The sequence below is a fragment of the Eubalaena glacialis genome, chromosome 14, assembly GCF_028564815.1.
Source record: "Eubalaena glacialis isolate mEubGla1 chromosome 14, mEubGla1.1.hap2.+ XY, whole genome shotgun sequence".
Classification (NCBI taxonomy): Eukaryota; Metazoa; Chordata; class Mammalia; order Artiodactyla; family Balaenidae; genus Eubalaena; species Eubalaena glacialis.
In genome coordinates, this window is record NC_083729.1 from 42,709,120 (window position 1) to 42,733,222 (window position 24,103).

Consider the following 24,103-nt stretch of genomic DNA (forward strand, 5'->3'; position numbering starts at 1 on the left):
GAAAACACAATCTTAAATCACACAGGTCTGCTAATCTCACATTATACCTAACTGTAATATATCTCGCAAGCTTTGTCACTTTGTTGTTGTTGCCTCCTTTGGGAAATTTCTAAAAACTATACTATACAAACAAATAAACTGAAATTAGAACGGAAAATGTGCAGAGAATATATACCTTACAAGCAAAACTATGCAGAAATAATTAACCTCTAATGACTATTCACAGGAATTTCAATTAAGTACTAGGAGAATGAATGAATCTAGGCGATTAAAATATTTATCTATCTATGGACCTATCTCATTGTACAACCCAGAACAGTGACAGTATTTTGGTAGGTAATTTAAGATCATTATTAGATTATTAGGTTATTATTATTGATTTTTATATTGATTAAGCTGATGAACCTCCTTATTAAGATAAAGAATCAAAATCACATTTCAACTTTGGATTCTGGAAAAGAAATACTTCTCTAGGAAGTGTTAGCTTAAGGAAATTAAACTATTTCAGGAATGCAGGGTCAAAAAGACTAAATGTGTATGGCTTAAAAAATAAATGGCAGGTGCTTTTAGGCTAAATGTCTAAGAGAGCAATGTTATTTGGAGCATGAGAGGACATGCAACAATTCGTCAATATTTTTTCATATTGATTTTTTGTTCCATTGTTGAAAATGAGTGACAATGGGTATAGTGACTAAAGCATTTATCTGAAGCTCTTGGGAAGATGAAAGAACATACTTAGACATATTTGTTCTGCTATTTCTTCCTTTTGTCTGGTCTGCAAATGAGCGGTGACAGCTATCACACTTTACTCTTCCTTTAACCCTATTCTCCTTCCAATGGGAGAAGAAAAAAAAAAAATGTAGCTTTGCCTCCTGCTAGAGAAGGAAAAAGAGCCACTCATTCAGAGCTTCCACAGACACGCTAAGCCTTAATATCAAATTGGTAAAGGAACCTCTACCAATTGCGTCAGTTGGGTCTTAGGCAAAGGTAAGTGCCTTTGAAATTAGGGTGCACTTCTGAAAATGCTGGTATAACTTAGATGGTTTAAAGTCACCTTACTCTTCAAATTTCAAACTTGAGAAGGTCAACTAAAGTGAAATGACAGGCTCAGGCAATAGTGTCAGGGAAGCTGCAACTCACAGCTTAGCTTACTTCGAATGCTATTTTTGACATAGATATTAGCACTAGATGCCAAAAGGATGTCTAATTCATTCCTTTTTTTACTTTCTAGTGTATTGAAATTAAAAACTGGGCAAAAGAGACAGTGATTGTCTTTGATACATCTTAGGCCCAGACCCTAGAGGATCCAAAAGACCCAACTATTTATTTATCCCTGCAATATACGTAAAAAGCTGTGTCTTCCCAGAATCAGGCCCTTTGAAAATCATTAAGGACTCATCAGTCACACACATCAGGTGTGGCTGCACGGCTTACAGAGAGTTTACTTCTGCAGAGCATACGTTATGTTTCAATGGTCATTTAAAGTTTGAGGTCCACGCTGAATACGCTTTTCAGCTCAGGGCAGTCGGCAGCTTGGATTTTGGAACCCTACCTCTCTCGCAGGACCTGCCAAGATAGCCTGTTCCGGAACAATCGCAGACATATCTGTTCCACCCATCCCTGCACATGCCGCTGTTTTTGCAAGGGTTGCTAAGGCACGGTTTTGCTGTTTCCCTGGAGCAGGAGGGCTTCACTCCAGCAGTACTTTGAACTTCAGCCATTTGCCGGATATCTTTGCTCTGGCCGTCAATGAACAAATCTCTTATGCAGCCCACGTAGCCATAGTTGAGCAGTGCAGTCCACACCTCGGTGGGGAAGACGAGGCCGGCCTTATTTTCTGGCAAGCCCCCCAGGTACAACTCGTCATCCAGGTCCAGAATCTCACTCTCGCCAGGAGCAGTGTAGGGCGTGCGCAGAGTGTTGACAGAAATGGTACCTGTTGCAAAGACAAGAGAGCACACAGGTCTTTACAGCGTGCAACCTGTTCTGAATATCACACTTTCTCTCCTCCATCTGCCTGAGGGTGAACTCCTTGAGGGCAGACATTTCTTATTTTTCTTTCTATTCCTGGTGTACTTCCTAGGGAAATGAACAGAAATATGTGGAATTAAATAACTTTAAGAATAAGGCAAACTGTCATTTAAATGGTTCTATTTCACTTTGGGAATGAAAACCAAAGTGTACAGACAAGAAAGAGTGTTTGTCAGCCTCTAAGAGTTCAGGGGGAAAAGGAAGGAAGGAAGGAAGGAAGGAAGGAGGGAAAAGGAGGGAGGGAGAGAGGGAGGGAGGGAAGAGAAAATGGCATTCTTACCACTTTCTAACAGTTCAGCCAAGATGGAAAGAAAGGAAGGGTGGGAGGGGAGGGAGGGGAGGGTGGGAGGGGAGGGAGGGGTGGGAGGCAGGAAGGAGAAGCCGAGGGAGAGGGAAAGAGAAAGAAAGAAGGAGAAATTGGCATTCTACATCACTCTCTGGAATAAAGTCAGACTCTCTTTGGTTAGTGTTCATTTTCAAAGCAGGTATGCATCTGCAAACCAATGAAGGGTTGTGTTGTGCCCCCATCCTTAACTGACTTCATTGTTTTTATTGTACACAATACATTGACAGATTATCTATGTCAAAACCTGACTTCATCACACTCAGCTGTATAAATCTATTGCTTAGCCTCTATGGTCTCAGTTTACTCATTCATAATATGGGCATAGTAATATGACCTACCTTATATGAGTGTTAAATAAAATAATACGGGTAAAGTGTCTGGTTTGTAGTAAGCACTACATAAATGCTGTGTATCATGATTCATCACAAGAACCAAGTCAAATTGGGTGTTTACTTTTTTTTAAAAAAAACAAACTAGTTACTTATCTAAATTGACAAGTTGCTTTTTCTTCCTCACACCAATGTGAGGGGAAAACAACTCTAGTAGTTTATAAACACACGGAAATCCTAGCCTTAAGCATAGGATGAAGAGGTAGACATTCACATGGGATTATTTGAGGATCACAGAAAAAATATATATATATTTATGGAATCCATTAAAAGAAGAAAAAAAGAAAGACAGCAGGCATTTTCCTGATCAAAACTTTCATCCTGTACCACCAGATTACTCAAAATTCCACTAATATTCTATCTTCAGAAAGATCTTTGTAAAAATGCAAATATGATACCCGAAAAGGACACCACATTGACCCATTTCCAGATTATCCCAGATTTCTTTCTCAGGTCTAGACCATAAAGCAGACTAGGAACCTAGAGTCTAACAAGAGAAAGTGGATTAGAAACCTCAGGGTTTTAGAGTGCAGACAAAATGGGAGAGGCCTGAAGACAGAAGATGGGGTACAGAGGTAGAGAAAGAAAGGGAAGGGAAAGGGTAGTGTGTGTAGAGGGTGGGTAGGAAGATGCATTTTAGTTCTTTCGCCAACTAGCGAAGGCCCACTCCAAATGGAACTATGGCCTGTGGTGAATGTGAAACGTGCATCTAAGCACGCAGGGCTGCCAGGCCCTGCACTGTTCCCAGGAGACTCCCAAATCCCAGCAGAGGGGTGCTCCTCGATGCGGGCAGTGCAATGGGATCTGTCTTTGTGAGGGAGAAGGGCATTGGCCAAGTCATTAAGAAGACATTTGTCTCTCTAGACTTCCACAGAAAGAAATGGAAAAAGCTCCTAGGGGAGAAACACTCAAAGGCATTGCTATTTTGGCCTTCCAAAGAGGGGGGTATAATAGGGATTTTGGAAGGAGGCAGCAAAAGGGGAAAATGACAAAGTGCTCGTTTTTACTGTTCACATTTGTGCAAGTGTCTAAAAGAAAATTCACTTAGGAGCATACAGGAACTGGAAAATCCCACTTAGAAAAATATTTTAAAAATCATTTAGGGGAAATTAAATATATAATTTCGAGAGAGAATGGTGACACTTTTCTAAATAGAATTTCATTACACGCATTTTTAACTGTTCAAAATGCCCTAAGAAGTGAGTTGAGATGATCCCTAACCTCTGCAGCAGCTAATGTAAGTTAGAAAATGATGAGAAAGAATTAAGTATTAATGACAAAAGGTAAGGTGGACATTAAAAAGAAAAAAATGTGGAAAGCAAAGTGTTGTATGCAATGAACACAGTGACTTTTAGGTTTTTAAGATAAAAGAGAGATGCCAGCCCCTGTTTTCCAATTAGTTCAAGAAGACTTCCTAGAAATGAATAGGTCATATTCAGAGACAACAGTTAGGAGACACAGAGCAAGTGAACAATGACAAAGTTTTACAAGAGTGGGGATATATTTTTAAAATATGCAATTTTTCCCATGTGCCTTTTTATTCATGGAACAAGCTTGATTTAGCTCAGGGAGGGGAGAACACTTGGAAAAACTGTCTTGTCCTTTTTCGTGGTGTTATAATTCTGACACTAAGGATACTTGGAGGATTCCTGAGATGAGGGAATCCGGTGGCTTGCATAACACTCCACTCTCTGTGTCCTCTGCATAGTTTGCAGAGCTCGGTACACTCTGGAGTTTCCATATTCAGTATGCCTATACTCTCAGGGCAAATCTGCTGCCAAGTGTTTCAGATACTCATCTATTAAGAGTTTGTCTGACAGAATGGGGTGACTAGGTCTTGTAATTTTTATTTATGGTGCGTTAGTGCCTGCTCTGAAAGAAGTATCTAAGTTCAGATATGTCTCTATGAATGTGCTCGTTGTGGCCAGGGTAAGATATTCACTATAACTTTGTGATTAGATTAGAGCTTTCTGATCACAACACCTAAAGTTAATCCACAGGTTTCATGCGGTTTACATGTAGCCCAGTGCACACACACACACATACACACACACTTGCACGCACATACACATGCACACACATACACATACACACACACACTGAAATAACCGTTTAACAGGAAAGTATTTACCTCTACTACCTCTGAGGCACTCCGATAATATTTTCTTATTAGATAAGTTTATTAATACAAATGCTAGACATGACCCACCAAACTGATTTCAGAACCAACTAACAGGTTGTAACCTATAGTTCAAAAAACACTGAGAAGGTACTATCATAAAAGATAAGGTTGTTTTTCTCATAGCTCCTTTTCATCCCTTTGAACAGTTCTAAAGTTCTCATGGGAAGAAGCAGCAATTAAAGGTGGGAGAGGAAGCAAAAGAATATAATCCTAACTTCAACTTCAAGAGGAATTAGCTCATTAATTTAGCCCCAGATTCAAGGTATGGAGTCTCAATGAGCAAACGCATGTATTAGATATTATTCACTGTAATATCCTGAAAACAAACATAACAGAATGGAACAACCATGACCAAAAATCAACTACACATATGCTCTAGATGCTTTGCCAATTCACTTATATGTTAGTGAATATAAAATCTTTATAAAAGGGATGGCAAAAAAAGGGAAAGGGCAGAACTTGAGTGGGAACAGAAATGATTATTTTTATATTTTGAAGATTCAAAGAGTAAAAATTTATTTGAAATAATAATTATATTTTATTACTTAGTCAAACTTAAATAGAGATTGATATTTTAGCCTACACATGTGCAAATGTCCTGAAATACTAATATTTCTGGTAAGGGATTTGGATCTTTAATTCCTTAATGATTTTATTCTTGACATGAAATCAAAGGACATTTTTACCTAAGCAAAGGACTCATCATAGAATCACTGAATTTGCTTAAATCAATTTAACACTTACATAGAACACTGAAATTTCAGTGTTAAGGTTCTCAAGTGCCTATTTCATTATAATCGAGTTACAAAGGCAGTGGTTACCAAGAAAACATGAAATGACTATTTAAACCTTATTCATTGATCATTAAAGACGAGTAGTTGCCACAGCTGTATATATCAATAGAAAATAAGCATTTTCCAAAGTTTGGGGTATGACTACATGTAAATAAATATTTAAGAGAAAACAAAAATCTGAGTATATTATTGGTTTATCCCTCTATCTTTTTTCCAGGAACTACAAATATTGACATGTTCTCTTTGGAATAGCTTGATTATTTCACACATTTTACCTTCTTCCACTATAATTACACGTGAAGTTTCTGGCAAATTAAATAAATATTTTATGTAAAACATTGTTATATCTGAGCTATTATAACTTGTAGATGGTAGTCATATTTGGGAACTTATTTGGATCAGTGTTTCATGCTTCAGTATTTAAGAATCCGAAGCACCCTGCTGTGCTATTTTGCTTTTAAAGAAATGAAATTTCAGCTAAAAACAAATATATTTGTGTACATAGGACTTTTATCATCTTAACGTAGAAATCACATTAACTTAACATTTAAACCTAGTTGTTTTCATGGCATGTACAAAAGATAAAACAAAAGCGATAAATAGATAAGGTAATATTTATTTAAGAATATTCATAAGCGTAAATAATATAAATTCACATTTTATGTAAAAGTATACATAAAAGGGGGAAAACTGTTGAAAACAGTTCTTAGTTATAAAAATAGAAATCAGCTTCATGATTTGATCTGGTATTTATAAATTGTTAGCCTCTACCCTTTTTCTCATCCAGTTTTTCTTGGCTATTCCATTTCCAGAAGATTAGTTTATGGAGTGAAAAGAAACATGAGGCAAAAGGTGAGATTTAAAATAAGTTAATTTGGTTTCAAGTTTTAAATTACTGCAAAAGTTTAAGTGATTGGGAAATGAGGGGTTAGAAAATAATGTGCTGTAATGGGAAATGATTTTGCTTGGTCAAAGGAAACCAATTTTCATGTTCTAGCTTTGCAACTCACTAGCTGAGGAGCTTAGCCAGATAATAGATTCATTAGGCCTCAATGTGGCTCTTATGCAAAATAAAGGACTTGACTGGATGGTCACTAAAATTCTTCAGTGAGTAAAAATTTTTGAAATTACTGCTTAAAATAATTTTAGTTAAATATAAATTTTATCTATGTACAATTCTGCTTCACCTCTCATTGCAGAAGAGAATCAGATTCCACAAACTTACAAATTTACTTGTCAAATTTAGTATTCTATTAACAAATCCAAACTCAGTAAAAAGGCATAATATAAGTGATAAAAGCAGAATGAAGCATTGATTGCAGGGTATGATGCAAAATGCAAAATACATAAGTCCCATAAATAGTTAAAAAAAAAAAGACAAAGTATTAATAATGGGAGTTTTGGAGTAGTGAGATTATGAATGGATAGTTTTCTTCCTTCCTTCCTCTTTCTTTTTCTTTACTCTTTCTTTCTTTTTAGTTTTCTCGGTCTTTTTAAAAACAATTTCATGTACTAGGTTTATAACATGAACTGAATAAACTTTGCTTGAAAACAAAACAAAAAACAATCAATATTCTGTTTTCTGCTTATTACTATGTGTTTCTTGCTTACTTGGATTACTGTGAGCTGGGAATTTCAGAAATTAAACAGATATATGAAAAAATAAGCCTTGGAGCAAAATTTAAAAGTTTGATATTATTTAATAAAGGCCAAGAGAGAGGAGAAAAGGGCAAGTCATATACTGCAGATAAGAGTGTAGACTGAAACAGTCTGTTAGTAAAATAACCTGTCACTTATCTTTAAAATTAAAAATGCAATTAATCCAGCAATTCCAATTCCCAGAATCTATCCTACAGAAATTCTGACCAATATGCATAAAGATATAATATGAAGACTTTCATTATAAATTAGCTTAAAACAGTGAAATTTTTTCAAAAGTAAAAAGTTAAATATCCATCAATAGAGGAATGATTAAGTAAATATTGATATATTCAAACTAGGGATATCTGATGTCACTACAAAGAATGGCATAGAAAAAGTTCTCAGTATTTTTTTAAGTCACCCAATAATTGGTGAAGAGTGATCTTGTTTATGTAAAAAAGAAGCTCTACATTTATTTTATATGTGTAATTATATTTACAGATATGCTGGTGCATAGGAAAATATCTGGGAATTTTTCAACACCAAATTATTTTACCTATGAAGGTGGGAGTGAATTGGTTAGGGGAGTGTGTGGCAAAGGAAAACTTTTCACTTGTGTACTTTTTGAACTGCCTGAACATTTTCACCAATAGCACATATTTATATGTTACAGACACGCCATGAATTAAGCACAGGCACATGTACAAACACACATACTCATAGCAATATATGTATACCTATGAGTTTTAAAAATGATCATAGACAATGCTGGGAAGTTGTAAATATCAATCAAGTGATGTGTTTTGCAGCAGTTAAACTACTATTTTGCAGAAATTCCCCAGATTTCCACGCCGCACTCCACAGTACCGGCCACTGCGGCTGGTGTGGTCAGCTAAATGCCTATTTCCTGAGGATGCACCTGACACCCTAGTCCAGGGTCTGCCCCTTGGCCAGGTGGGCCTGGAAAGGAGATTTAGTGAATTTAGAGAGAGAGGTTCCACCTCTCAGTGTTTGACTGATATTTACCAAGCCCACAAGACCAATGTATAAAATAAGAAGGCCAAGTTATTAATTCTCCATGAGAAATTAACTGTCACAGGATATGGAATGTTTCTTTAGGGAGGTCAATTTATAATCCAAATGTGTATTTATTCATTTATGACGGGAGCTTTAATAACATTAGCCTAGGATGTTCTGACACCCCCGCCCCCATCTCAATTAAGATGACCTGCCCCTATCTCTATAGCAGGGCTGAAGTAGTCAAGTCCCTTGGGCAGTGCTTAGATGGGTACTGCCAATGGTTGTCTCTGTGACTTTCTTTTCTACAGACACTGTATATGTTAATACATTTGAGTCCTACAACCCTGCAAGCCTGGTTAAGGTGCCTCTGCAAAGCTCTGCTCTGATTCTTAGATGTTCTCTTCACAACTCACAGAAAATAATTTTTGTTACTTGGATACTTTTGAGTAAAAAAGAGTTTATGACATCATATTAACCAAATAGTCTGAAAAAGTAAGTTTGTACTTCAATTGCGACTATATAAAATATACTTACATGTTAAAAAACTAGAGGAAAATATGTAAAACTGAAAATGTTTTAAACGGGAGGGGAAGGCAACAGATGACTTCTTTTAAAACACATTCAGAATAAATAAATAAAGGATCAATTTAATAAAATGTAAAATAACTTTATGCAAAATTGACTCCATCTAGTCATTAGCATCGTCAAATAATTGATAAATTATTGATAAGGTATTTTAGTCTTACCGTGGATGGGTAATGGTTTATGGACATGGGTACAAAATAAAGCATTATGCATTTACTTAATGTTATTTCAAATGTCTGCAACAGGCTCCTAGGTAGAAGCATGGGAGGAATGTTTATAATCAGAGGGCAAATTCAAATCAAGGCCTAAATGGAGAAATCGTCTAATGGTCGTTCAAGTAGAAATGCGTAAGAGTGGAGATTCATGAATGGTATACACAGAAATCAGTGCTGGTAATAGATAGCTAGAAAGTGCTGTTCACATCAAACAGTGATTACTATAAACCTCTAATTATGTACTCGGGAGAGAGCCTTTTGCTTTTCCCTCTGTAATTTCTAGTTCTTAAACTGGAACTCTATGACTTCAAATCTCAATGGCTTCTTAGCTGTTAAATGTGGGCTTACCCATGAATAACTGCTGATACAATCTGCTATACCCTGCTGTACGCAAGTAGAATTTGACAAGAATAATGAGTTTTCTCTTTGATTTCAATGTGTAATGATGGTTTGCAAAAAAAAAAAAAAAAAAAAAAAAAAAAAAGACTGGTAGTTTGCTATAAAAATACTTGAGAGGATACCCTTGACTCAGCCAAACAGCTTAACACAAATTTAAACAATATCCATGCCCCGAGAAAACAGTCATTAATCTCCTCCTAATTTTAGCACAATTCATGCTTTAGTTAAATACCTGGGAAGCTGTCTTGTGTTGAGTTTGGGAGCAAAAGAGAGGCAAAGGGGAACCCTGGAAAGGGAGGAGGGGTTGGTAAGAAAATGTTCAGCTGTACGTCCTGCAAAGTTTGCAGAGTAATGAGCCCCATTAATCATATTTATTAACTCAGTAACTTAGGGGTTTGGCTCTGTTAAGTAGCTATACTATCTATGGAGCATATCTACTTTTTGTGGCACTCAAACCATACACTCTGATCCACAAAATCAGGCTGGCACTTGGTATGGTTACTTCTTTGCCAATTTAGTGCAGGATCTGAAAATGCCACTTGTGGCTTAGTCCACTTAGCCTCCCACGGCACCAGTCATAGACTAAGCCGGCAACGGAAGAAACTACACTGCACGGAAAGACTGTGACCAAACAGTATCAGTCAAAGTTTGGGAAAGTGCTTCTTTCTTTCCCCAAGTCACAGAATGGAAGAAGGGACATATAACCCAATACAATTAATTGTGCCGAAAATGAAGTTCTGGAAAAGTATTCAGATGAAGACAATATTTCTTCCCAAACAAAGGGCTCAGGTACCCACCTTTTAGTGAACAAAGGACAGAAGGGCAAGTAACCAGAAAGATGGACATCCTAAGTGACTATCTTCCTCGTCAGTAGCATGCTTACTGTGGCTGCATATCCCAGCCCTCAGAAAGAAGTGAATGCTTTCCCTCAGGATTAATGTTCCTTCTACCTCAATGTTTGCTAAATGATATAGGGAGCTCAGGAACAAGCAGGAATAGCAGTCCTGTTCTCATAAAAGGTTGTCATTTTTGTACGAGGTTTATCACAGTTCTCTAACAATTGCTTAACTTCCTCACCGCATTTTTTTTTGGACATCTGGGCTTGGAGGATGGAGCTGTATTCATAAAAGAAGGACAGCACCTGTTATCCTATATTGTTTAAACTGCTTTCAGGAAGTAATGTAATCCTTTAAAAAGTTGTATTTACAACTAAAAGAGTGCTATTACTCTTCAAGAGTAATGATGATGTTACTATTTTTAGAATATTGGGGTGGGTTGGCACTGAGCCATTCACATGTTTTTATTCTTTATTTTTTCTCACACCAAATATGTATTGAGCAACTGTTATTGTCTAAGAAAGCACCAGGATATAAACATAAAGAATATAGTCCCTGTCATACATGGGTTCCCCTTATAAACTGGGGAATATCAAAAATTCAGTCTGTCCACCAAATATAGTTTTAACACGATCTCTGATCAAGGCAGCCAAAATTTATTAGCATCAAATTAATGACCATGGCTTTTAGTCCTATTACTTTAGTATGGTCAATAAGAGAAGGAATAACTCCTACGTCTGGGCTCCCTCTACTTTAATAATGGAGATAACATGGCTCATTAATGTTTTAAAATATTCAGCTAAGGAGGATCCCAGGCAAATCAATAGATAATGACCTTCATTGTCCATGAGTCAGAAATCAGCCCACATTGCCCTCTTGTCATATCAATATTGTTTCCCACATTATAGTAAGAGTAATGTTCATATAGCCTCTGACTATAACTGATGTGAAAAATGGATGAAACTATTTCTTGAAATTCTATGTTTCTTAGTTTTAACTGAGCTATAAATCTTAGCATTTCACCAAGCCTAACTCAGAAATATCCTTTAAGTAAAATAAAAGCTAGTATAGCTATTCATTCAATCTTTAAAAAGCTACTTTATACCAAACCAAACCAAACCATTTTAAAGATTCATTCAATCTTTAAAAAGCTACTTTATACCAAACCATTGCACACAATGCAGTGTGCAAATACAGAACTTAATTAAAATACTATATATAAAATATTAACAGCTGCAGTTATTAAAATTACATTAAACTCCCTTGAGCTAGGCCAACATAAGGAGCTCTCTTTTTTTTTTCAATTTAGTAAAGGCAGAACTTGGTTTAGTGAATGAGCAGTGGTTTTTATACTGTTTGTTCCAATTCACTAATCTGAAATCATAATCAAATAAAAGTACTTTACCATCAAAACACAACCAAGCATACTAAATCTTTCCATTGGATTCTGACAAAAATCCCACATTTTGTTTATCTTTTTTCTTACTGCAAATAACACTTTCTTAAGGCATCTCTTTCTTCTTCCCATCCAGCATTGAACTTTGTAAATTAAAGTTGATATTTTCTGCTCTGACCTTTTCCAATGAGGGTATAAACAGGGCAGTTAATAAACTTTTGGTTATTTGGATGAATTAAAGAGCTCAAACAGCAAAAGTAGATTTTCCTCGGCTTGAGGATTAAGGTATTTATCTGATCCTTATTGTAATAGGTCATCCAAGGAACTTGGGAAACTAATTAATTGCACCACCACTTAAGACTGGCAAGAAATATCCAGGTATAAATCATCATTATCAAATGAATAATGAATGGTTTTATTTTCCTTTTTATATCATTTTGCTTTTACTAAAATTTTGACATTAACCATGTATTTCTTCATATAGTTAGAAAATATCTCATTGATCTAAAGTGTATTATTTTTTGCCCCTCTGAACTTCCAAAAGATATCCACTTCATCAGTTATATTTTAAATTGCTATAAAGTCTGACTAAAATTATATATATTCTTAAAAGTCATTTTCAAAATTTTATTCTAGATGTATTTTAAGTCAAGTGATAACATCCATAAGTTAATATTTCAAAACACAAGATTAGTCCATGTTCCCATCCTCCTTTTAAGTCTTCTGTCTGAAGGTTCTTAAGTAGCAAATTAACTGCTAACTCTGGCAGAAACAGGCTGGGGCAAGCCAAAGGGAGGCCCTCTACTGCCATATTTTCGTATTCCTATCAATGAACTCTTCTCAGTTTAAAACAGAAAAACAAAGAGGAATCCAGTTCCTAATGGAATCAGTATAGTACAACAGACCAAAAAAAAAAAAAAATTTTTACTGTCTACTCTCAGTTATCTAAGATACTGGAGAAAAATGACAACATAGCACAGATTGTACAGAACGGTAACTAATCTTCCTTTTGAACAACTTTAGGGAAATGAAAGAATGTAGGGAGACCAAGTTTCCAGAGAGGGATGAGTCAGAAACAGAACCTCCAAGATATCTCGGGGGTCAGAGTAATAGGTTCTGACTGTCCTTCAACTCTCCACCCTCACCCCTAGCTCCCTCCCAATTTTCATGCATTTCATCTCTATTTTAGTGGGCAAAAAAGATATTTTTAGGAAGGCAAACACGATCTTCTTGATCAATAAACAGGAAAAGAAGGCATGAATAATTGTAAAATAGGAAACTGCTCTGCTGCAGAGAAGCCAGAAATAAACAAGTGACACAGTAATCTGTGAAAGGAGTGCGAGGAGAGCTCACCCCAGGGTTTCAGCATGGCCCTTCTAAACTAGGATGGTAATCACAGATTCTTGGATCTGAAAGAAGCACTAGGTGTCATCTGATCTGTGGTCCCCAAATTTGGCTGATCATCAAGTCCCCCAGAAAGTTTTGCAAAAATATAGTATGCTAGTTCCCATCGCTGTTGATCCCCTGTCACTGGGTCTAGGATCCACTGAATACTGGGTCCTTCCCAACATGCTTTACGAAGAAAGAAATCCAGACCCATTAAAAAATGCCTAGGCCAAGCTTACCCTGGCATTTAGTGGAAAATCCAGAGTGAATGGTATAGTACAAAAGCAAATAAGGGAGTTGGGGGAGAGAGGGGAGGAGAGTGGCCAGGTTTAAATTCAGCCGTCTTCAATTATAAGAAGATAACTTGGTTTGTAAGTGAGAAGGACAATCAGCATGAAAGCACAGGGTGAAGAAAGTAAAAGACATAATACATAGTTATAGACCTGAAACAAATGGCTTCTCTCTCTCTCTCCCTCTCTCGCTCTCTGGGTTTCCACAAATGCTATTTCCTTTGCCTGGATGATTCTTGCCCCCTCAGACCTCATGCTGCTCAACTCCCTAAGCCCCCTAATCTACTTCCACATTTCAGAGTAAGTAAACGTTATTTCTTCAGGCCTTCACTACAAACATCCTCTCCTTCCCCCACCTCACATGCACGGTTCCAGAAAAAAAAGTGCAGCAAAAGGAAGCCAGAGAAATGAATTCCTGTTGGTGGAATTCCAAACCTCTTTCATCAGAAAGGGAAGCTATTTGGAAGGCAGCAGAGTTTTGCCTGCATCCTTGAAATCTTACTGTATTGACTAAAGTGTTTTTGATACCATAGACCCACTTTGGATAAAAAGGTGTACTGTATTAAACTAAGGATTTTATATATGAATCATTGAAATTTTTTCATATTTTATATTTGCCACTTTAAGCACCTCCAAACATCCAACGATACAAGAGATAATTGGGAACACAAGAACACTGAATTTTGTCATTTGCAAATTCAAGATAAAATTTCTTGCAAGATTTGGCACTTGATTATCCATTTAATGTTCATTTAAGAAGCTATTCTAGAAGCCATTTGAGCATTTGGGGTTTGATGCCCAACTATGATGATTAATGAGCTCCTTCTGATTCTTTTATGATGTGAAACAGAAATAATAACAATTTCCTTTACCCTAAAGACCGAAATGCAAGAACTCTTTAATATGTCTTGGTTTTAATTCCTTAGGAGTGGTGTTCCAGCAGATAAACAGCATAAAAAATGATAAATTACCTGACCGTCCGTCTCTTTGGAAGTCCACATGATACCATTCTCCATCATTCACCTTCTTCTGCAGGGCTTTGATTTTGATTGTACCTGACCCCATGTCTAGGAGGAGGTAGAGGTGGCCATCCAGCATCTCAATAGCAAAGAAGTCAACCTTTATCATCTGTGGGTGCTTGGCATCTTTTTGGTGTCGTGGTTTGCCATGACTAAATAAGATGAGGCCATTTGGCTCTGTTGTGCGGAAATCAAATGATATGGAGCCTGTTTTCTTTGCATTCCATTTAGGCAAAGAGATGAAAGATTCTGGGGTTTCAAAGGTGATTGGGTCCAAAGTTGCAACATTCTCACATTTAAAGGCCACCACTCCATGAATCTTCATCTTCGGGTCTCCTTGTTTGGCAAGTCGAGATAATTCCAGCCTTACATCATTATTTTTATACACAACCTGTAGGCAGAGGATAGCAGTGAGAAACTGGGTCCATATTTTAATGTTTCGAACTTGTCATCAGTTCATGTAATTTCCAAGTAGATTATGAAAAGACATACAATGTTTAGTGCCTTTTGATGTATAAGACAGCTTTTTCAGCCAAATAAAATCCAGGTATCAATTTATTGAACACAACTATTTTAATCTAATTTCATTCAAATAATGTGTACACACACACACACAAAGTACCTGTAGTTAACTCAAATAACTTGAATAAATCTGCACAGAACTTTCATTATTCCAAGCATGTATAGAACCATTTGCTTTTGTTAGTTGGCTATTATGCTTTGTTTATTAACTATAAGTACTGAGGTTTTTCAGTTTTGCCATCACTAAAATATTTGAAATTAGATTACTCATGTTCCATTTCACTTTTAATGTATACAAATGTGGAACAAAGTTTGTCCTGTACCCTCATTTCCAAAGGCACTTCATCTAAAGTGGCTGGGTAGTTCTCATTGCTTGTTAATAGTCCTAGGGCTTTTGGGGGACTCCAAATAGCACTTTGGACAAATCCACTGGCAGGGCTCACAATATCATGCATCTGCTATCACATCACCTTAATAAATCCGTAGCTATTTTAACATAGAGATTCATACCCTTTCTCTACAAAATCCATACCATGGATAATTACATTTCCAAAAGATATGTCATACAGACTTAAGGATAAATTAGTTATCTATGTCCAGATAACTATCTAAATTCTTTTACGAAGGCACTCGAAATTTCACAGCAGCCAACATGGTCAGTTTCTAAATTCATTTATCCATGTATAAAAATATACTTGCATAACAGAAAAAATAAGCCTGTGTCTGATTAGTGCTATCAAGTTAACCAGGTCAAGACAGCTGTTATTTCTTCCAAACCCATGACCAATCGAGCCAATAGTGTGGCTGATTAATTTCCTGATAGGATTTGTTAATGGATACTTTATTTTTTAGAGTGATTAAGAGTGCAAGCTCCGGTATCAGACTCCCTGAGCTCAAATTCCAGCTCCAGCACTACATAACTGTATGATCTCTAAGCTTTGTTTATAGAGACACTATACTTTACAGGATGGTTATAATGATTACAGAAGAAAATGCATGTGAGAAAATCTACATGGCAAACAATCCAATGCCAAGCACATAGTAAGATTTCAATAAACATCAACTACATCAAACTGCATGATAATAAATATCATCATCTCTTTATTATCATCTAGGAGACACAGAGATATTAGTTCTAAATTAATCCATTATGAGAAAATGTTTAGAAATGAAGCACACTCATATAATTGGTGTTTTTTACATGATTTGTGCCAACTAAATAAATCACATCTTTTCAATGCTAGTCCTGGTGTTTCAGTTTACCTTTACCTTGAAGAAGGATTATTATAAAGAATACCATATCCCTTATTCTTTGAACAAATATGTATAAAGGTTTAACAAGCATCTATTGACAACAAAAGAAGGGAAAATGAACTCAAGCAATAACAAAAAGGAATTAGATTAATTCTTAAACATACTTCCTAGAAAAGAGAAAGAGCTATTAAGCCTTGGGAAAGTTGATTTAGGATTGTCTTTCTTTGGGAATCTTTAGTAGTGGATAAAATGCTTTTCATGGATGATTTTCCAAGTTTTATAACCTCTCACCATGATTTTCAAGCTACCTAAACCTGTATATTTGTTTTCATTTTTTCCTGGTGATCTATATTTTAATATATGGATATTCCTTTGACATAGGTATTAATCAGGAATGAGTATTTTCTGACCCAAATGATGCAGATAGTATTGCTGATCAATACTAACACATCACCATGAAATAGAACCACAGCAATGGAATTGGATGTTTCTGACATGAGCAAGTAGATATAAGGCAGGATATATTGTCTCATGAGTCCCACATCAGCTACCAAAAAGTTGAAAAAATGTAGGGCTAGGGCACTTGTAGGTGAGAATTTCAATGAGAGATTTATAATCTCATGAGTGAATTGGGTTCCCTGGTGATTCAGTGATGTTCAGGGAGATGGAGAAGAAACGTAAGGATTCCCTAGATCACAATACTTAGGGTGAGCCAAGCACCACCCCCTCACCCCAAAAAGGGAGTATGAATCTCCACTAGAATTTATGCTTTATGCAGGCAAAAACCTTACAACAAGATCAGTGCCTGGCACAGAGCAGACACTCAATAAATACTTGCTGAGAGTTGAATAACATTCTTTCTTCACTTTTTTTAAACCTAGTTTCCAGATTATAGACTATTATTAATAACAATATTTACAAATATAGTTAAAATATAACAGAATGCAGTATTGTGGACCATCTCATAACCTAGCTATAATTTTTAGCTAATTTCTCTAGGAAAATGTGGAAACTTATGTACAAATGGCAAGTTGATCTATCACCTTCAAACTCATTTTATGGGGTGTAAACTGCTTTTAGAGTAAAAACACCTGATTTAAAATTCTCCATGGGTAGAATAATTTTCATAGAAGAACTATCTTGAGGAGAAGCACAGTGTGGTTTTTTTTCTCATTTTGTATTCTTTGAAAGGCAACTCTAGAAGACAGAAAGGCGATATTGGATAGGCAGGCTGATAGCTCTCAGATCTACACAACTGCGTCAGCTGACCCAGATTTCATAATCACTCTACTTTTCTAAAGTTAGACTTATTCTTAATGTGACCTGAATATAGTTCAATTATAATAACAAGGAGTAGCCAGTAAGCACTCCAAATCTTTTTTTTTTTTTGCTTCTGAGATAATATGGTTTTCAATCATATATAATTATTCATATTCATTCATATTTATGTTAAAAATTGTAATTTATTTAATAGTTTCAACTTTCAACAAATCTCCTTACACTTTATCATCTTAACAATTGGTGATATTATTGCACACCTATTTGGATCTTTTTATGGAATCAATATTTCTTTGTGGATATGATTTTCAGTTTCTTTGAAGAGTAATTCAAAATGTTGAATTTCACTTCCCTGCTTCATGAAATTATATCATAAATCCCAAAGGAATAGAAACATAAAAGGTGTCTTGGGTTTTTTGTTATTTATTTGCTGGGTTTCGTTTGTTATCTTTTAGCTGCCATACAATTTCCACACATTGCTATGATGATCTTTTCCCTTTCTTCCAACATTTGTTAGAATTTTCAAAATGTCACTCACACTTAAATGGGCAAGAAAAGGAGAAGTATGTTTGTGTTTTTATAGGCCTAGGCTGGAAATCTGAGGTAAACAGTCACTGAGTATTTTATTTGATCTTGATAATAGTCCTAAAAAGGCAGGGGGTGTAAATAGGCTAAAGAACAGAAGTTTGGTAGTCTGGATACAGACTTACCCTAATCACAAAGCTTTTACCTAAGTCAGGCTGCCTAACCTCTCTCTGTCTCAGTCTCTTAATTTCTAAAACAGACATCTAAAAAGGAAAGGCATGTCAAATCCATAAATCCTTGAGCTTTTTTCCCCTCAATCTCTGTGATTTGGGGAAGAGGTAAAAGATGCCCTATTGTTCCTTCTCTTTGTCTGGCTTTTTCCAGTTGTGGTTTTGATGCCAGGATATCATTCCCTATTCTGAGATGTATTGAAACCCCTATTCCATTAGTAAAGAGAATGTTCACCACATCTTCAGGTACATAGACATGCCTCAGGGATTATATCTATCTAAGGTTTGTACAGATGGTATTGAAGAACTGGTGGCTGATAGATAAATCTCTTTCCACAGGAGGTAAGTGTGTGTGAAATAAGCAGATCAGTAGGAAAATATTTGCCACTCAGATCATGACCTTTGTTGTTGTTGTTATCAATATGTTTTAGCTTAGAAGTCTTAATGGGGCTCTTGAATTAATTAAATTAATTAACAGGCATTGATCAAGACTTTTCATATGTTAACTATGAGAGTAGGAGGGGTGGTAAAATAGGTGCTGAAGTCAGAGTCGAAGTTCTATGCAGAGATCTTGACTCCGACATGATCCTCCCTGAGAGAACATGAATGACTCCTTTTAATCTGAGCCTTGGTTTTCTCTTTCATTCTTGGAAGCAATCACAAGTGAGGCCTAAGAATCTGGTTCTCAAGTCAGCTTTCAGAGAGAATTCCAGCTCACCCTCTTGCAATCCTGTGACTTTGTGGAAGTCCTTCAACCTTGCAAAGGCTCAGTATTATCTGTAAAATGGGATAATAATATCTACCACATTAGGGTTATCGTAAAAAATGAATAACAGTTCAGTTAAAGTGCTAAGAACAGGACCTGGCACAGAGTAAGCACTCAAGTAAATAGTAGTTGCTCTTATTAATGTGGTTGTTATCATTATGAATAACAATATTATCATTCTTACAGTGAATTAATGGAGTTGTACAATCTAAATGTTGTAACAAGGGTAACAGCTAACAAGGCACATGGTAGATGATTGGTCAGTGTATTAAAGTAATTAATAGAGCTGCAAACAGTAGGACCAAAGAGATCAAAGCAGATTAGGACCTTCTTTTTTATTCTGATAGCCCTATTGTAGTTTGAAGTACAGTGAAGGCTTTCTTTGCACATGAGGTTTCTCAGCCAGAAAATATATACAGGAAGAGGGTGATCCTGAGAGTTTCACTTTCACTCGTGAGAGGGGTTTTATGTCATCAAACAACAACTACCCACCCCAACACTTCAAGAAGAATCAATTCCGATTTATGGAGGGTTTACTTTCTGCCAGGCTATGTTACAAGATACTTATACGTATTATATGTTTACTCCTCACAAGCAACCTAGGAAATAGGTAACATTATCCTATTTTATCAGTAAATGTGTACAGAGATCACTGAATGTCTTTCATCATGACCCTGTCTAATACTCCTTTTGACTATCTAATGACGTTAACTTCAAACTTTGTTTTTGTCTCAGCAGGAAATTTCACTTAATTTTTGATAGCAGTTGCTAAGTAGGAGATTCACAATCAAACAGCTATTTGCCACCATGCAAAAGAATGACCCTGTTATAAATTACATGGACTGTTCTAAAAAAAACCCAGCATTTTCTTTCCATTTGTCCTGATTAAAATATCTCTAAATGAATCAAATATCACAATTAAGCAGAGAAATTTTTTCATGTGACTATTGATTAAAACGTCTTTTCAAGCCCAGTTTAGGCAGAGGGGCTTATTTCTCTGTTTCCAGGACTATAATGTCGTTTTAAACAGGTATGTCATTTAGGATATTATATATACAAATATGTATACATATGTAGACGCACAGTCCTCCCTCGGCATCTGTGGCAGGACACTCCCACCTTACCCCATATCAAAATCCGCAGGTGCTCAAGTCTCTTATGTAAAATGGCATAGTATTTGCATATAACTTACACACATCCTCCCATATACTTTAAATCACCTTTAGATTACTTGTAATACCCGATACAATGTAAATGCTATGCAAATAGTTGCCAGTGCATGGCAAATTCAAGTTTTGCTTTTTGGAACTTTCTGGTATTTTTTTTCCCTGAGTATTTTCCATTCTTGGTTGGTTGAATCTGTGGATGCAGAACCCACAGATAGGGAGGACAGACTATATTCTAAAAGTCCAGGAGGTTTAAGAATTAATTTAAGGAGACTGTTTTAGTTTTACTTTTTATTTGTTTTAAATGCACTTAATGCTTTTATTCTATTAAGAAAAAGTCAGAATATTTCAAATATCCAAATTTAATTCTTCTTTTGTCCTATCTGTGATCTGTCCATGTACCATCTATTTAAGATGGTATTTGCTCATTTCAAAATACAACCAAGAGTTAGCCAGTAAATGAACAGTATAAGGACCACTCAGGCAAGTAGGAAGTAATGGCATTTGTTTTGCCATGACCTAGATAAGAAGCAGCTGGGAAAAGGACATAAACTGCATCACAACTTTCATCCCTAACATTAACTTATTTATTATTTTGAAATGATTTTTCAAACCCCACACTTTCAATTTAATCAGGTAAGTACTTGTTAGGTAAGGTACTGAAGAAAATGCAGTTTTATTCACTTCCCTGTGCACATGCTCAGTCCAATAAAATATGGACCACTGAGAATACACCAGTTTAATTTCTCTTGAATATTTGCTATATATGTATGTGTAAACTGTATGTGGACACAGACACATACCCACACAGACGTTACACATTTCCCAATGTAAATGTGTTTAAATGTAATACATGTCAAACCTGCTATCACTAATGTTCAGAAAAAAATATACACGTATATTAGAATAGATTGTACATCTCTAGATAGATAAGTAGACAATACATATGTATATATACCATATACACACCAAAATATAAACACGCATATATTTATATATGTTAAACACATGTATATTAAGCACAAATATATTTATATATTAAATACAAATATTTAATAATTTCAGAAATTAGAGAGTTCTTGGCTAAAATATATAAATGGTCTTACTCAATGTCTAGGGTGAAAAATGTCTTGGCTGGGCTTCCCTGGTGGCGCAGTGGTTGAGAATCTGCCTGCCAATGCAGGGGACACGGGTTCGAGCCCTGGTCTGGGAAGATCCCACATGCCGCAGAGCAACTAGGCCCGTGAGCCACGATTACTGAGCCTGCGTGTCTGGAGCCTGTGCTCCGCAACAAGAGAGGCCGCGATAGTGAGAGGCCCGCGCACTGCGATGAAGAGTGGCCCCCCCCGGGCTTCCCTGGTGGCGCAGTGGTTAAGAATCCGCCTGCCAATGCAGGGGACACGGGTTCGAGCCCTGGTCCTGGAAGATCCCACATGCCGCGGAGCGGCTGGACTCGTGAGCCACAATTACTGAGCCTGCGCGTCTGGAGCCTGTGCTCCGCAACAAGAGAGGCCGCGATAGTGAGAGGCCCGCGCACTGCGATGAAGAGTGGCCCCCACTTGCCACAACTGGAGAAAGCCCTAGCACAGAAACGAAGACCCAACACAGCCATAAATAAATAAATAAAATTAAAAAAAAAAAAAAAAAAAGAGTGGCCCCCGCTTGCCACAACTAGAGAAAGCCCTCGCACAGAAACGAAGACCCAACACAGCCATAAATTAATTAATTAATTAATTAATTAATTAATTAAAAAAAAAGAATTATATTAAAAAAAAAATGTCTTGGCTAAAACCAAATTTTAGCCCTTATAAGCGTCGCACATTCCAAAGGAAGGGCTAGTAGCCAAAGAAAAAACCAAAAACAGAGTCTTTTACGATTAAGATTAAAAAAATTAAACAGACTTTCCTTAGTGTTCCTGCCACCATGAAGAGATAATTATAAAAGCAGAGTAGAGGCAAGGGGCGTGATGATCACATTGTTTTAATCGTTGTACTCATTACCGTCCTATCATCTACCCGAGATCAACTTTCTTATGCTAGTTACTTTCTTACACTGAGAGCCTAGCACAGAACTTGCTTATAATAAAAAGGTAAAAAAAAAAAAAGTTTGTTGAACTTAACTCATCAAGGGACTAATAGGATTTTAGAATTTCTGAGAATGTCACACCACAGAAGTTTTCATATTTAATTTGAATATGTCCATTGAGGCAGATATGCATCCAGGTGCAGGGACTTATGTATTTGGAGTGGATCAGAGAAAGGGTAGAAATGGAAAGGAAAGTGTAGGAGATGTACAAGCCCTGTACAAAGTAGCTCAATACCTCTTTAAAAAGAAGACAGCATTGAGGAAACTCAATCTTAAGGAGATTTACATAAGGCATTTTGAAAGATAAGAACGGTTTTTGCGGGGGAGGAGTTGGTGGTTTTTGTCTCATTATCTAATTCTATTTAGAGATTATGTGCAGATAAAATGTTCAACTGAATTGAAATTTTCCCCATACCAAAATGCATTTTTTATAATTAATAATAAACTAATTACGGAACATGAAAACAGACACCAATAACATCATTTCTCAATAAAGGCGTATGACATTTAATTTGACACCAAAAATTAGTTGAAATTTAAAGAGAAAAAATATTTCGTTTAAGCAATATAGGGAAATAAATATTTTTTTGCTTAGTTCCAATTAAGCATGACCAAATACATCTTATTCATAAAAAGAAGGAGAAGAAAAAGGAAAAGAAAAACCCTCTTGCTTGTCCTTCCCTCATTCCACCATCAGTGAACTGCCTCAAGTCAGCAGACAACACTGGGTACCATCTGTACAAGTTAACTGTAGGAGCTAAAAGACTGCATTGTCCCTGGGGTAACAGCTCTATTTAATGAAGCTTTCAGTGGCATATGGGTGTGTGGCAAAAGAACTTGAGTTCCATTAAATAAGAATATCTCTTTTTCTCACATTAAATATGCAATAAATCAGTAATGCCTTTTGGGAAAAAAAATATATATATACAGCAAAAATGAACAATGATTGCCAGTAATGTGAGATTTGAGATGCTGACTCAAAAAAAAAAAAAGGTTGAAAACTAGATCAATTCTCTTTTGCAGATGAGTAAGATGAAGCTGAGATAAGCTAAGGAACTGTTCCAGTGGGCATCAAGCTCTGATCATGAACAAGTATTGGGGACTTCACTGTTCAGGACTCTTTCAAAAACCTCTGCTAAAAAAATTAAATAAACAGAACAATGAACTATCTCTACCGCAGGCGCGGGATCATCAGAGGCCCTTAAGCAATTACAAATGAAGAGCAGCTGTCTTTTCTGCAACATGGCAGAAAGGGAACCGTAACTGATTTAAAGGCAATTCTAACTTTAAAACTGCCTTAGCTTCACAATAAGCTGCTGCCCAAATATAAAAATAAAAGTCCTGAGGGGAAAACATCTTGCTGTTATTTCCCCCACTAATGGAATTTAGAAAGACACTGAAAAAGTTAACTAGAAACAATAAACTTGCAATGTTTATTGTTTAATGTTTAATGTTATTTTGCAACTAAATGATGAAGATATTTTCAGCATCAGTCTTTCATGATCTTGCAAAATGTAACACACCACAAATTAGGGTTTAAAGCTTCTATTCCAAGCCAGCAGATGCTGCTAATAGGGGCAATGCATGTCTGCTTTATCCAGAAACTTTTAAATCATCTGTTAGTCTCAATGAGGGGAAAGTAACCACTATTTTTTTCCCAAGGGAAACTATCTTCCCATCAACCAAAAATGGTATCTTCAAACTGATTGATAGTAACAAAATGATGGCACCGAATGTTATGTCTAGAT

The 24,103-nt window shown here is 36.2% G+C and overlaps 1 protein-coding gene across 17 annotated transcripts in view; it reads right to left on the reverse strand.

Annotated features, from left to right (window-relative positions):
• Window positions 1–24,103, reverse strand: part of NRXN1 (neurexin 1) — a 1,118,934-nt gene that overhangs the window by 609,475 nt on the left and 485,356 nt on the right. For all 17 annotated transcript variants that reach the window (XM_061168489.1, XM_061168487.1, XM_061168486.1 and 14 more), the window contains 2 exons: window positions 14,482–14,920; window positions 1,553–1,936 (listed from right to left, as the gene is read on the reverse strand). In XM_061168489.1, the coding sequence (XP_061024472.1) occupies window positions 1,553–1,936; window positions 14,482–14,920 (823 nt within the window). The remainder of the gene's footprint in view (window positions 1–1,552; window positions 1,937–14,481; window positions 14,921–24,103) is intronic.